The sequence below is a fragment of the Capsicum annuum genome, chromosome 8, assembly GCF_002878395.1.
Source record: "Capsicum annuum cultivar UCD-10X-F1 chromosome 8, UCD10Xv1.1, whole genome shotgun sequence".
NCBI lineage: Eukaryota > Viridiplantae > Streptophyta > Magnoliopsida > Solanales > Solanaceae > Capsicum > Capsicum annuum.
Window position 1 is genome coordinate 30,169,206 of NC_061118.1, and position 14,635 is coordinate 30,183,840.

General features: G+C 35.0%; 1 protein-coding gene across 1 annotated transcript in view; it reads left to right on the forward strand.

Annotated features, from left to right (window-relative positions):
* LOC107879003 (cyclin-A2-2-like) overlaps positions 1-13,566 on the forward strand; it is a 21,172-nt gene extending 7,606 nt beyond the window's left edge. The window contains exons 3-6 of the mRNA XM_016726139.2: positions 12,887-12,963; positions 13,051-13,084; positions 13,168-13,317; positions 13,402-13,566. Coding sequence (XP_016581625.2) covers positions 12,887-12,963; positions 13,051-13,084; positions 13,168-13,317; positions 13,402-13,566 — 426 coding nt within the window. The remainder of the gene's footprint in view (positions 1-12,886; positions 12,964-13,050; positions 13,085-13,167; positions 13,318-13,401) is intronic.
* Positions 13,567-14,635: the final 1,069 nt, after the last annotated feature.

Here is a 14,635-nt window from a genome sequence, read left to right on the forward strand (position 1 = left end):
TAGGCTAATCTTTGTGGGTTTTCTTTTGTTTTATTTAGACTTATATAGTCTGAATAATTACTAATTAAAGATTCTTTAATTTTTCTAAAAGCTTCTCTATTTTTAAATGGTCTTCGCATAGTTAATTTAATAATTTATAGGTAACTTCTAATAACTCTAACAACTCTAACATAAAGGTAACTTCTAATAACTCTAACAACTCTAACATAAACTCTAACATATATCTCGCTTCCGTATTTTATGAATTGTACACTTTTTAGGTGCTCGAAAAAGCCAATGGGTGAAATCGTTGTGGTTTAATTCAAAAACTGACCAAAATGATTTTCGACCTAGCCTATCCTCTAGTTAAAAACTAAGCTGTATGCTAAACCATCATCAACCCATATGTTTTACCTTTAGGTAGACACAATCCCAAGATCTTCTCAAATCTTGATTTTAAATCAAAAGTACTACATTCGTGCATTGTTAGTCGAGAATTGTTACAAACCAATCCCAAATTAAATTCCCCCATTTTATTTTACATGTCATGTTTATTATCATTCTGAGTAACCTTTTCTTAATTAGAAAACCCATAGGACCTTAAATTTGTAATTCGCTCCCTGTGGATTCGACCCCAACTCTAGTTGGGTTATTGACAATGACCACCTCACCCCTCAAACATGGAAGTGAGTTAAGCGTTTTCATATTCCCTATCCTCCTCATAATCTGATATGGACTAACGTAACTAGAAATGTGTTTCCCCTTCTTCCCAAACTTCATGACTCCATTCATAGGATATACCTTTAACAATACCCAAACACTTACTTCAAATTCCAACTCATTTTGCCTCATATCCACATTAAACTTTTTGGCAACTCTGAGTAGTCTTTATCTAATCACTTTCACCTTCTCCATGGCTTGGTGAACCAAGTTAAGGACAAACAACTTATTTTCACCTACCTTAAAACACTCAATAGGATACCTACACCTTCTACGATAAAGAGCCTCGGAAGGAGCTATTAATGCTAGAATGATAACTATTATTATACATAAACTCAATTAGAGACAAATGGTCAAACCAAATACCCTTAAAATCGAGAACACAGGCCCTTAGCATATCCTCTAAAGTTTAAATAGTCTGTTTTGCTTGTCCATCCATTTGAGAGTGGAAAGCGGTGCTAAAGTTCACCTGAGTACTCAAACCTTTCTGAAGCAAACACTAGAAGTGAGAAGAAAACTGCATACCTCGATTTGAAATGATGGACACATACACTCCATGCAACTTGACTATCTTTTGAATGAACAACCTAACATAGTACTCTCCTAAGTAGTTAGTCCTCACAGGCATGAAGTGAGCAGAATTGGTCATTCTATCCACAATTACCCAAATAAAGTCATACTGATTGCCTAACTATAAAAGACCCATATTGGAATTCATATTAATCATCTCCCACTTCCATATGGGCAACTCTATCTTTTGAGACATGCCACCAAGCCTGAAGTGTTCAACCTTAACTTGATGATATACCATACACTTAGTAATAAAATTTTCCACATCTCTCTTCATATTATTCCACCAATAGATTTTCTTCAAGTCATTATACTTCTTAGTCGAACACAGATAAACCGTATACCTGGAATCATGCACCTCAGTCAAAATCCTTTCCCACAACCCATCAACATCAAAAACACACAAACTTCCTTAATACCTCAGAATGCCATCTCCCTTAATCTCAAAAGCCATAACCTTTTACTGACCTACATCAGCCTTAATCTATATAAGAATGGGATTACAAACCTGTTTCTCCTTCACCTCAGCACTAAGAGATGATTTAACCCCTTCTTGAATAATTACTCTTCCATCCTCAGAGTCCAAGAGATGAATTCTAAAATTAGCCAATATGTGAATATCCTTCACCAATCTTCTCTTCTCCTCATCCACCTGAGACAGACTCCACATGGATAACATGCTAAGAGCATCAACAACAACATTAACTTTACCTAGATTGTAATAAGGGATCATGTCATAAACCTTAAGTAGCACGAGCCACCGCCTCTACCTGAGATGCAATTCCTTCAGCATAAAAACATATTGCAAGGTCTTATAGTATGAAGAAATATCTACATGCACCCAATCCAAATAATAGATCCAAATTTTCATGGCAAAGACCACAGCCACCAACTCTAAGTCGTGAGTCGAGTAATTTCTTTCATGAACCTTAAGTTGCCAAAAAGCATAGGCTACGACCTTGCCATGCTGCATCAAAACACAACCCAGTCCTAATTGGAATGTATCACAATACACAACAAACCCCTGAGTACCCTTGGGCAGGGTATACACTGGCACAAAAGTCAATGTATCCTTTAACTTCTCAAAACAATGCTCACAAGAATGAGATCACAAAAACATAACCTTTTTATGAGTCAACCTTGTCAGCGGAGCACCAATAGATGAGAAACTCTCCACGAACCTCCTATACATAAGGAATTGAAGAAAATATAATGTTTGGAGTCTGAATAATGAATTCACTATAAAACCCTTGAATGTTCTTGGGTTTTGAGTTTAAGAAAGAAAGAGAATGATTTAATCTTCTAAAACTAAAGAAAATGGGGTTATATTATGTTTAAAGGTCGTACAAGGGGTAAAAAGACCAAAATCCCCTTAACCTAAGAGGAAAATATAAAAATGCGGTTTTTTAACACAGCAGCGTGGCATGCTAATATCGTTGAGTTTATCCTCCATGACATACCAATGTCGCAGACCCTCACTGCCTCGGTGTCCTAAAATCACCCCAAACCCCATCTGAAAATTTCAAAACTTTCTTAAAATATCCTCTTAACATCACTAAACATAATTTATGTCAAAAATAAACATTACGAATGTAAGAGGGTCAAAAATAAAATCTGTCATGATCCGAGTCGAGGCCCTGGCCGTGACGAGCATCCCAAACAGTGGAGGCCCGAGCGCTCTTCTACATTTGGTAATAATGCACAATACTCGAATAATAAATAAAAGATGCAGAATTATAATAAACAAAATCATGGTCATAAATCTGAAATTTGTTTGACAATATGAAAAATAAGTTTTTCAACATCTGAACAACATCTTTCTCAGTCTATGTAATCGCTCCTACATAAGACATCGATAACTTGTCTGAATCTAGGACAAGGACCCCAATGGACCTAAACCAAATTGAATCACAACTGACTAAAAAGAAATAGGCCTTCCAGAATACAGAAGGCTCACCAATTGCACATACTTTTTTTCTGCCTGAACAAGTTTACGGCTTAGCAGGACCTCTAGACTGAGCCTCAGACCCTGAAACATTGAGGATCAATACAATTGTACTGGTATACAGAGAAATCCAAAATAATGTATTTATATATATATAATAGATAAGAGCAAGTCATGAAAACATCATGCATGATATAGTTTAAAATACATGGGCATTCTTTGATAATCATAAAACCTATTTGTCAATGCGGTCCTATACTTTATGTTACTTATGAGCTAGGTGGTACACCCTACATATCTGCTACCCCACTGGCTATATGGGATCCACCCTTAACTCGGCGACCAAGCCCCCAACCCAAGTTTTTGTAAGGGTTGGAGTATTTGAATTTGCTACGCCACAGGGTCGTCACCAGCATACAATAATAATATACCATATCGGCAAAACACTATTTTGGGCAATGAGTTTTATGGATCATGCCTTTTTCGGGTAACAACCTAACATCTCTTTATCCTATTTTTTAATATGCTCTAACCATGCATCTTTCTGAAATCAAATTCTAAAATTTAAATCAAAAATTAGTATCTTTAATTGTTCTAAATCTGTTGTGGCATTATCTGAATTTGGTATCGTCATACCAAGACTTGCAAGTCATGATTCTGAGCCAAAAATCTTATCATAGTTTCTCTTTCAAAACATAATGTTAATACCACTATACTTCCAATAATTCAAGAAGATTCATTCTTCAATACATTTATCAAACTATGCATAAATCATTCTTTTCAGTCATTTCACAAACATATGGTGGTAATATATTTTTGGCAAACCATGCAATTATTTCATTATATATATACTCAACATTTATCAACATGCAAAACTTCCCTCTCATCAATTTGAAAATCAACCTTAAATCATTCAACACTAGTTAAGAACATTGATACCATGCTTCTAAATAACATTCTTCAACTCATAACATTCTAAAATCAAGAAGTTTTGTAACATAAAAGGGAGCGTAAATAGTCATGCTCTCAATTAAATATTCATATAAATTTCATACATATATATATAATATTACAAATCAATTTGGGGGAAGGCCTCAAGACCAAAACAATAATTCCATTTAAGAGTTCATAATGCACAATCAAAATGTAAATTCCAAAACCCCTTTGTAAATTCATGAATTCTAAACTTTAAATCATATTCAAAGTGTTTAAACCAGCCCATGTAGTTTTGGGAAAACCCTACGTACCTTATTTTGTCTAGTAGAGGGAGACAAACCTGAAACACACCTTAGTTCTTAAAATTCTTGGCCTTAATGATGAGTTATTGATCTTTGGGGAAGGAGTTAGGGTTTTGACAGGAAAAGTCATTTTTTGATGTTATGATCCCTCAATACTCATAAAATTTCATGTTATGTAGAGTTATGATGAGGGGAAAATACTAAGTTACCCTCCCCGAGGCTGGTTTATTTAAAAAAAATCACGAACTGGGCACTAATGAGTTACCCAATGTGACGCATTGAGATCGCATTGGTCCACTATTTCATCGACGTGGCACGTCAACTTAGCATTGGTTCACTGCTTCACCGACATGATACTCGATGTGGCGCGCTGGCTTCGCGTCGGGCCAGTATTTTCAAAATCCCAACACCACTCTAACGATGTCCAAATTATTTCCAGTTTTGGTTGATGTTTAGGATTTCATTATGACTATTTCATCAGTTGTTTATTTTAGTTCAGCTTTTACTCAAAATGTTATTAATATTTTATAGTAGTCATAGTGTTTGCCAGGTCATGGGTTATCTTGGGTCACTTGTGACCCTAAGCACCGTGTTATGACTAGGGGTAGTCTCAGGTCGTTACACTTGATTTTAGTAATTGTATTATTTAATCTCTTTTTCTAAGTTAAATGTTAGTGCCTACCCCACTGACCCTTCCTGGATGCTACATCATTTCATGATGTACGGTCCGAAGGATTTTTTGTTACTCCTATGCAATGTTAGATGATTCGGTATTCCAGTGGATCTGCTGTGAAGTGGTGAGCCTCCATATTTTGAAAGGTCCAATTATCTCACTGGTTTCTTTATTGTCTTAGTATTTCATTTTGTATTTTTTTATCATAGTCGGGGACATGCCCGACTTAGTTTGGTATTCTGGTTTAGAGACTTTTGTGGACAAGTGTTGGATTGTTTATTTTGTTTTGATTCTTAGAGTTTACATTTGACTTATCTATCCTCCCTATTGCTATTATGGTTGACTTCTGTTGTTTATATTTATATGCTTTTGAGAGGTGGTGGTCTCCGACCCACGGTGGGCTTGAGATACCTGTAATGGCTAGGCCATGGTTTGGATCGTGACATTACTATTATGGACTATCACAATATTTTCTACCAAGGTTTTTTGGGTCCGTGAAATCAATAAAGGTAGAATAAAATTCATGTTGACACATACCTCTTTCAATTCATAATTGTTCTCTTGCTTACAAAGCCTACACGAACTTATTTTAGCTACTATAATACCTTGATTAACCAAAATAAAAAACATATAAAATTAATCAAAGACAACTCCAAAAGAATTTTTTTGAATAATTCGATAAACACATTTATGGAAAAAACACAACTCGTTAATGAAAAACAGAGAAAGCATTTAAAGTGGTAATACGAAATAAGATGTAATTACCTTAGCGATTTCGATTTCAGGTGAGTAATTAAGGTTCTTTAGATTTTTATTGAGTGAGTTATAAGGGTCGGGTGAGTGAGTCAAATACTTATTCTCGTTGGGGTTCAATATTTATTGTGTCTTAAATGTTTTTCCCTTTATAGGTTTAAAAGGTGGTGACTAGAAAATGTTGAGTGGCACATGCCAAAGTTTGGGTCTTGAAAAGTCTAAATAAATTCACTTTTAAGTAGTATAGATGTGTACTAAGTCAATAGTGTTGCATAATTTAAGGGCTCATTTGGTAATAGTAATAAACAATAACTACTTTTGAATTAATCTTAAAATAAATTTATTCCGCATTTGATCAGAATAAAATTACAGGATAGCATATCAAAAAATTATTTATCACAAAATTAAATAACTAATAGGGGTCATTTGGTGTGAAATATAAGTAATAATAATCCTGAGATAAAATATAGGATTATTTTATCTCATGTTTGATTAGAGGTATTAGTTGGTGGGATATTTATTCCACCATTTATGCCATAGTGATGAGATATAAAATATGTCACATATATGATGCTATAACTAATCTCGAAATTAATTATTCGGAATAACTTATTTCCACCCAAATGAAATCTCGAAATAACTTATTCCCACCCAAATGACCCCATAGTAAGATAATTAATCCTATAATCCCGTATGTGGAAGGTTGCTTGGATGCTTTCCTTGATACTAATCCGAGGACCATAATCCTTGAATAAGAACCATCCTTGGTTTTGAGAGCATTAAAGAGGCTCCATTCATCAAGTCCAAACACACAAGGAGCCATTTATAAAGATAGAAGCTAGTGAGAGTATGTTGATTCATCCGAGGGAGTGTACTTACTATTAAGTGAAGAGAGACCTTGAATATACTCCAAGGTAACCTTGGATAGGGCGCCTTAACTTAGGGGTATTATGGACTTTTAATACTCCTCTTTTACACTCCAAAGGAGCACCCTTCATTAAGGGCATTTTTGTCATTTGATTATAATAAGTATAAATAGACCCTTTAGCTTGTATTTTCCTTAGCTATGATGAATATTGGAAGGATACTCTTTAGATGATAGCTTTAGTCTTCTATTTTAGTGTAGAATCCGAAATTAGGGCTAATGCTAAGTGATGGATTTCACTTGTGTTGACAAATTGGCAAGGAAGGTTGGTGCTTGGGGAAGGTGACTCCCTTTGTGTCTACCTAAGAATGAGGTGTAATCAATGTTGGTGATTTGTGTTTAAGTGTTTGATATACACTTTAGTTCTTCGCATTAGTGTTGGTAAATGTCTCATTATCTATCCTTTTTCATTTAATGCAATTTTCTTCTTGTTTCTACTTCATCTCCTCTTTCTTTAGTTGTTGATTTTTCTTTCTTTAATGTTGAATTTCGGTTATAGCTTCGTTTTAGGTATCATCGGTGTAAGATCGGCAGCAGATCAAATTGAGACCGTTAGAACGGGTGGTGCGTCAGTCCCGACCTAGTATGAGTGGCGGTGGCCGGTAGGCATTTCACAACCGGCCTATCAGATCGGGCTGCTCGGTAAAAGAAGGGTTATTCGCACCGGTCCGGCTGGTAACGGTCCAACGACAAGACGAAACCAATTTTTTTTAATAATTATTCAATAAAAGTGTAATTTTATGCTAAGTATAATATATTAAGTATATTTTATATTATTAAAGTGATATAACTTTTATAAATAGTATATTAATAAAATTATATTAATAAATAGTATAAAAATAAATATAAAACCTTTATACTTTCATTTTTTATTTGTGTTAAATTTTAAAAAAAATTTAAGTTTTGAAATATTTTTTATACTTATATTTTTTTTTAAGAAAATAAGTATAAAAATTTATACTTATATTTTTTACTTAAGTTTAAATATAAATGTTTTCAACTTTAAAGTTTAATTTTTAAAAGAAAAATTGAAACTTGAACTTTTAAAAGACTTTGATTTTTATTAGTTTAAAAACTTTAATATTTTAATGAACTTGAAACTTTAAAGTTCAAATTTAAATTTTCAACTTTAAAGTTTAAATTATTACTTAAAGAAAAAAAAGACAATTTTTTAAAAAAATGAAGGTGATAGCCTATAACGCCCCGAATTGGTACCCGAAACGCTACACGGTGCCCATGACCCCGAAAGACCACAAGCTAACCCATGACTGATATTTGTAAACTGAGCACTGAATAATAGTGATAATATCGTAAATGCTGAAACATGAACTGAAAGGCCATAAGGTTCAATACTAGTACAAAACTGAAAAGTATGGTATAACAATACCAAAACAACTGAGATAACTGTCAACATGCTATAGTCTGAAAGCCTCTCAACTGTCTGAATAAGGAGTTGATGGGACATGTCCCCAACTAACTCCAACTACTGAAATAAACTGAAAATTGAAATATTAATGTGATCATCATGTCCTCGAAGGATGGGGACTCACTGCTAACTCTAATCGCTGAATTGGGATGCTACTGGTTCTATAGAGCTTGTGCTTCTAAACCTATTGTATAAGATACCATCGCGCAAATGTATCAGTACTTTGAATGTACTGGTATGCAAGTGAGGTAGGCTGGATGCAATACGTTCATATGCATGAACAATACTAACTGACTAAATAATATGAAAGTGAGAATACATGCATGAATACGTAACTATAACTGAGATCGTGATAATGTTGACTCATGAATTCTGATAACATGGATTTACTGATATCTGAGTACTGATACTGGGGTACAAAATATGAATGACTGAATCTACTGAATACTAAGATATTGATGTTGTATCACTAATACAAGAAAGACTGTTCCTGACAGTTCTGATTATGAAGAACTGGTCTGATTGATTGTATCTGACAATCCTGAGTTTGAATACTATAGCATGAGTTTTATAGAATTAATATACTATTAACCGAGTTCGTGATAACATGATTACTGAGTCTGTGTACTAATAACATGAGTGACAGTATCTGACAGTCCTGATACAGATGGAACTAGCTGAGTTCCGCACTATACTGAGTTGACTGTATCTGACAGTCCTGAGTTCTATAGAACTATCTGAGTTCTATTATTGAGACTGAGTGACTGTATCTGGCAGTCCTGATTCTGTAACTGAAACTATGGCAAGTAGTTATCTAATCGATATGCCCCTAATATGCCATTACGGCTGAGTTGGGGTCTAATCTGTAACCCCAATTGGAAGGGTGTCAATACCGTGCCACTGGTAAGGATAAGCTATGGGTGACCCTCATCTGATAGTGTCCCCTGTATGAGAATGGTGGGGCCCTTATTTGACAATGCTTATCCACCTCATTAACCTTCATCAACAGTGTTGATGTCTCAACCTATGCTGGCTACATAGTTCTGGAATGCACGGATGACCGCTAAGGATCACACCCTCATCTGATAGTGTGTGTCCCCATCCTTGGGTTCACTCGATGCTAATTTCTACTCCCACCTGAATGAACACTACACATGATTTACTGAACATGAGCTGAATTACTGAATTTTGTTGACTAACGAAATACTATTGATATCTGACAACTAACTGAGTTCATGAGATTATGGAGATTTCCTGTGTCATAAGAATGTCTGAAGTCTAAGGATCATAGCTTGACTGAGAGTATCGTGAAAACATAACATGGCTTTAGTCGCACAGCTAATGTTTTGGGTATGAGTACCCCCGGGACTCGATGGAAGGAAACTGACCAAGCATAACTTACTTGAACATATAATTAACATCATAATCCATAATACATTTATAGAAGCATTTCATCAAAACATGTGATAGGCATAACTTGTACATACATGGGGATTTCATGGTATCATGCTAGCTAGACACTTTTCCTTCATCTAGGCATTTAATCAAGCATATTGTAGGCATGGTAAATGTAAACATTAGTGTACAACAATTAAACATCATGGGCCAATTCTAATTTCATTATTCAAGGGTTTAGTCATAGGTTTGCATGAATCTCTATCTATAATAATTTAACTCACATAGAATTTATCACCCAACATGGAGTAAAATTCAATTTCTTATTTATCAACATGAAAAGGAACAGTCCAATCATAAAATCATAAAGAAAATCCATAACTTGAAGTTGTAAAAGGGATTCTTGGACTTCGTGGATGAAAGAAGTCCACGAATGAACACTATGCATACCTAGGAAGTGATTTCTTGAAGATTGATGGTGAAACCTTCTTGAATTTGAATCCCCAATAGAAACCCTAGCTTGTTCTTGAGAGAAACTAGTATATTTTGGGTGAAGAATGACTAAATCACGTATTATTGGGTATATATAGGGGTGGGAAATTGACCTTTTTAACCCTGGATGTGCCTTTAATTTTTTAGAAAATTTCCCGATTTTCATCCTTGGCGCGACGCACCACTATCGTGCCAAGTCACTGAAAAGTGACAAATGGGAAATTGCACGATGGTGCGACGCGGACCTATCGCCTAGCCACCTTGTCTGTGACTTGGAAGTTTGGCGTGACACACCACTATCGTGGAGTAATACTGGAAATTGATAATTGCCATTTGAGCTATCCCTGCGACGCGCTGAAGGCTCAGGTGATATACTGTCTCACTAAAAAGGCTCTAACTCTTCACCCGGGTGTTGGATTTGGGTGAATTTGGTATCGATGGAAAGCTTATTCAATTACCCACATGATAAAATGTGAAAATATTGAAAATACCAGGTGTACAAAAGTGGATTCATCTTTCAAAGAAAGTTTCTAACATTTTTGGGATACTTTTCAAGCTAGGAAAAGTATGGGGTATTACAATATCTCCCCCTTGAGAACATTCGTCCTCGAATGAGACTAAGTGAGATAGGAGAAAAGATAAGCTAAAGTACATTCTGAACATGAACAACCAAAGCATGACTACATGACTGACATTACTGAGTTTCATACTGAGCATGCATATCTGGATTTTATGACTGAGCTGATGCATGAATGCATGTATGAGAGTATTGATAAGTTGATCACTCATATCTGATACATGAATACATGACTGAACCAACTCATGAATATGCAACTGAACATATAAGGGTAAAGATACCAAGTTTGAAATGAAAACTAAGTGTGGAACCGAATACCATATTTTTAACTGAAATCTGAACATAAAACTGGATAAGCTTAAGACAAGCTATTACCTTGGGCTGAGCCTGAGCTTAATTACTTAATATGCATGAGCGGAAACATGAGAACGTAAATAGGTCTGGAACGTGATACATGAGCTAAATATTAAGATCTGAATTGAGTACCTTGAGTAAATGGCGTACGACCATGATTAGAGCTAGAGGGTCAACTTATGGGTACCCCCTACTCCTAAATTAGATTCCTTACAGTAAGAAAGAATGGGATGTTCTTGTTATGAAAGTTTGGGGGTTAATAGTGCATCTCCCCCCTTGGGACACTATGTCTCTCGAAGAATACTGACTTGGCTGAGTCGCTGAGAAAACTGAAGTGATGATACATGGACCAAGTTGAACATGCAACTACCCATTTGTTCCATCTTAGAATGATCACATTCATGAGATCCCAAATAGTACGTCTAAATGAAAAGGACGGAATCCCAAACCATGCGAACTTGTCTATCTGACTGCAAAACTAAAGGACTAATTTTATAGACAAACTCATGATGAAAACTTATGGTCGACTGAAGCCTTTATTTAACACTTTTTATATATAGTTCTAATGGCTTTAGGGCACAAGGAAATTTTAGCCTTGTCTAAACAAGACACATGAATAAGAAAATCATCACATGGCTAAAATTTGGTAAGATGAGTTGGGGCCTACGAACAACGTTTAATATGAATTACTAAACCTCTTGCACTGCACCTAATATTACTAAAAAGAGTCACATGGGTGCTGAACCCAAGTGCATACCTATGCTAACTTATCTGATAAACTGGATGGTTGATAGTTGAATATTGGATGTGTAAGACTGAACTGTACTTGATCTGAATAGCTGAACTAAGACTATAAAGTATTATACACAGAAGGTAATGTTGACTGGGTAACATAAGGTAACTGAGCATAAATTTATGAAAATTGTATTATTTGAGAATGCAAGACCAAGCGTAGAACAAAATTCTGGAATAGTCTGTGAACTGAGGTACTGAAATACCTATAGCTAGATAACTAATAATTGTACATTATGGTTAAGAAAACCTAAAACTGAACTGATTTACTGATCTGATTACTGAACCGAAACTGACCCTATAACTAGGATTGCAACGGAGACGTATACTGCAACTATATGCTGGGTTCAGATGAATGGACATGGATAACTGTGGTTTAGACTGATATTGAAGTACTAAATTCTGAGATTGAACACTGATTACTGAGTTTTGAACACTAAAACTGTAACTGACATGGTAACTGAGTTTTGATAATTATACGACGGGGGCTGAAAGCAGCTTTGTCCTGAAGATCACTATTGTAATGAGTGTGGCCCTCGAGTGCCATGAATCGAATATGATCACACTTATCCATGAGGTCGTCCTGAAAGCACTAAGCACACATTATATCTTTCGATGTCCTTTTAATCATGCACGTTGTGCTATAGTGATCACTAAAGTTCATTGGACTAGGTATTTGGTGTTTCTTGACTAAAGATTAGAAGGGCAATACATTGACTGTCGATAATTGTAGAAGACCAACTTCTTTGCATTCCACAGCTAATGTTTTTGACTGCCATTCCAGTAAAGTTAATCATGATAGTATTTTTTGTTTCTTTTGCTGGTCCTAACTACATTGTTTACCCCCATTATATTTATCTTCTCCGAGGCAAAGATCTAGATTGCCTAATCTAACTCTGAGCTTCCCTTTCTCGTTTATGATATCTTGGATGCATAATTTGTTCATATGTAAATACTAGTCGTAATATTTCCCAAATATTTTTTGGTTATATAATAAGACAATGTTTCCAGTGGATGTGAAAAGGCTAATTAATAATTGCATGTCAGGTAGTAAAAATGGAAAGTCGGGTTTTGAATTTTGTGGGCATTAAACTTGCTGCTCCAACCATAAAAAAATTCCTGAGGTACCTGTAATTAGCAATACTTGTAAATTTTATCATGTAACTTGTAAGATTAGGCTCCTTATTTGTTCCATCATCCATTATTTTTAGAAGATTTGTTCAAGCAGCCCAGGCTTCTTATGAGGTACATGAGATAAGCATTCTTCTTTTGGTTTGAGTCTTAGAAAATAAAGTTAATATGAAAAATTAATTTACTCCAACCTACAGGTTCCCTCTGTTGAACTGGAATTCATGGCAAACTATTTACCAGAGCTAACACTTGTTGAATATGGTTTTCTTAAGTTACTTCCATATGTTACTGTTGTATCAGCTGTATTTCTTACCAAATGGACACTTGATCAATCTAACCACCTATGGGTATGCAACTTTTTTGCTCCTTTATTCTGTTATCTTTTTTGTAATTGAATGCAACCACGAAATAACTCTATAAATGGCTTGCAGAATCAAACTTTGGAGCACTACACCAGATATAAGGTGTTAGATCTAAAAACTATAGTTTTTTTACTGCATGATTTACAGATGAACACCAGTAGAAGAACCCTAAATGTTATCCATGAAAAGTATAGACAACTAAAGGTAAGAAACTGTATTGCAAATTTACATTAATACCCATGTATCAACTGTTTATCATTTTACTCGATATAATAAAGCTTTCATTTGTATTGACAGTTCAAGTCTGTGGCAAATTTATTATCTCAAAAACCAATCCAATCACTATTCTAGGAAATACTAATTTTAAGTTCGATTGCCTGATTCATGTTTGGCAGATCCATTATCGCTTTCACAAGCAGAAAGACATTAATTTTTAACCTACACTAATCCATCCTTCCTCAAAAGGGGCTCATTCTTTCATTTAACCCTCTTTTAAATTTTAACCACTATGTATTGTCCAACCATGTTCAGTCACTAGCAGACAGAAGGTGATACAGAAACATGGAGATTTCGATGAAGCGGATGCCATAAGTTAAATAAATGGCAATATGTAAGAAGTAAATTAACAGCACCTGGTTAGCTACTTTCTATCATATATTTACAGTTGTTTGGAAACTCTTGTTGTTAAATGGTTCCAACTTTTCATTTCTATTCTTTAAGCTTAATAAATCATTTTCCATACTTAACTAAATACGAGCTATTAAAGTCTACCAAGCTTAAAAAACTGCCCTTGTTTTCTCTTTTAGAAATTTATATTTGTTGAGATGGTAGGAAGGTACTTAACGGGTAATTTCAGGGTGGGGTTAAATATTTACTAGCGGACGTTGTTTACACTCTATCAAATTTACTATGGTGAAGTCATAAAACTGTACATTTGGCAAATTTTAGGCAATATAGCTACACTTCAAATGTGTGGCTAAAACATGCTTACTCTTTACAAGTGTTGTCATAAAGTATGTATAAAAGGCTACATTTTTTAAGTGTGGCTAATAATAAAGAAAAGGCAACTTTTTTGAACTGTTGTTACAGAGGTGTTACAAAAGGCTACGCTTGTGAAGCGTGCCCAATAGTAAAACAAAGGCAACGTTTCTTAAGTGTTGTTATAAAGGTGCTACAACAGGCTACGCTTGTGTAACGCCCCAAAATCTAATCCCGAGATGTCACACGGTGCTCAAGACTATGAGTAGCCTTAATCTAACCCTGTCTGTATACTACTGAGCCTAAATCTTATAATAATGGAAAT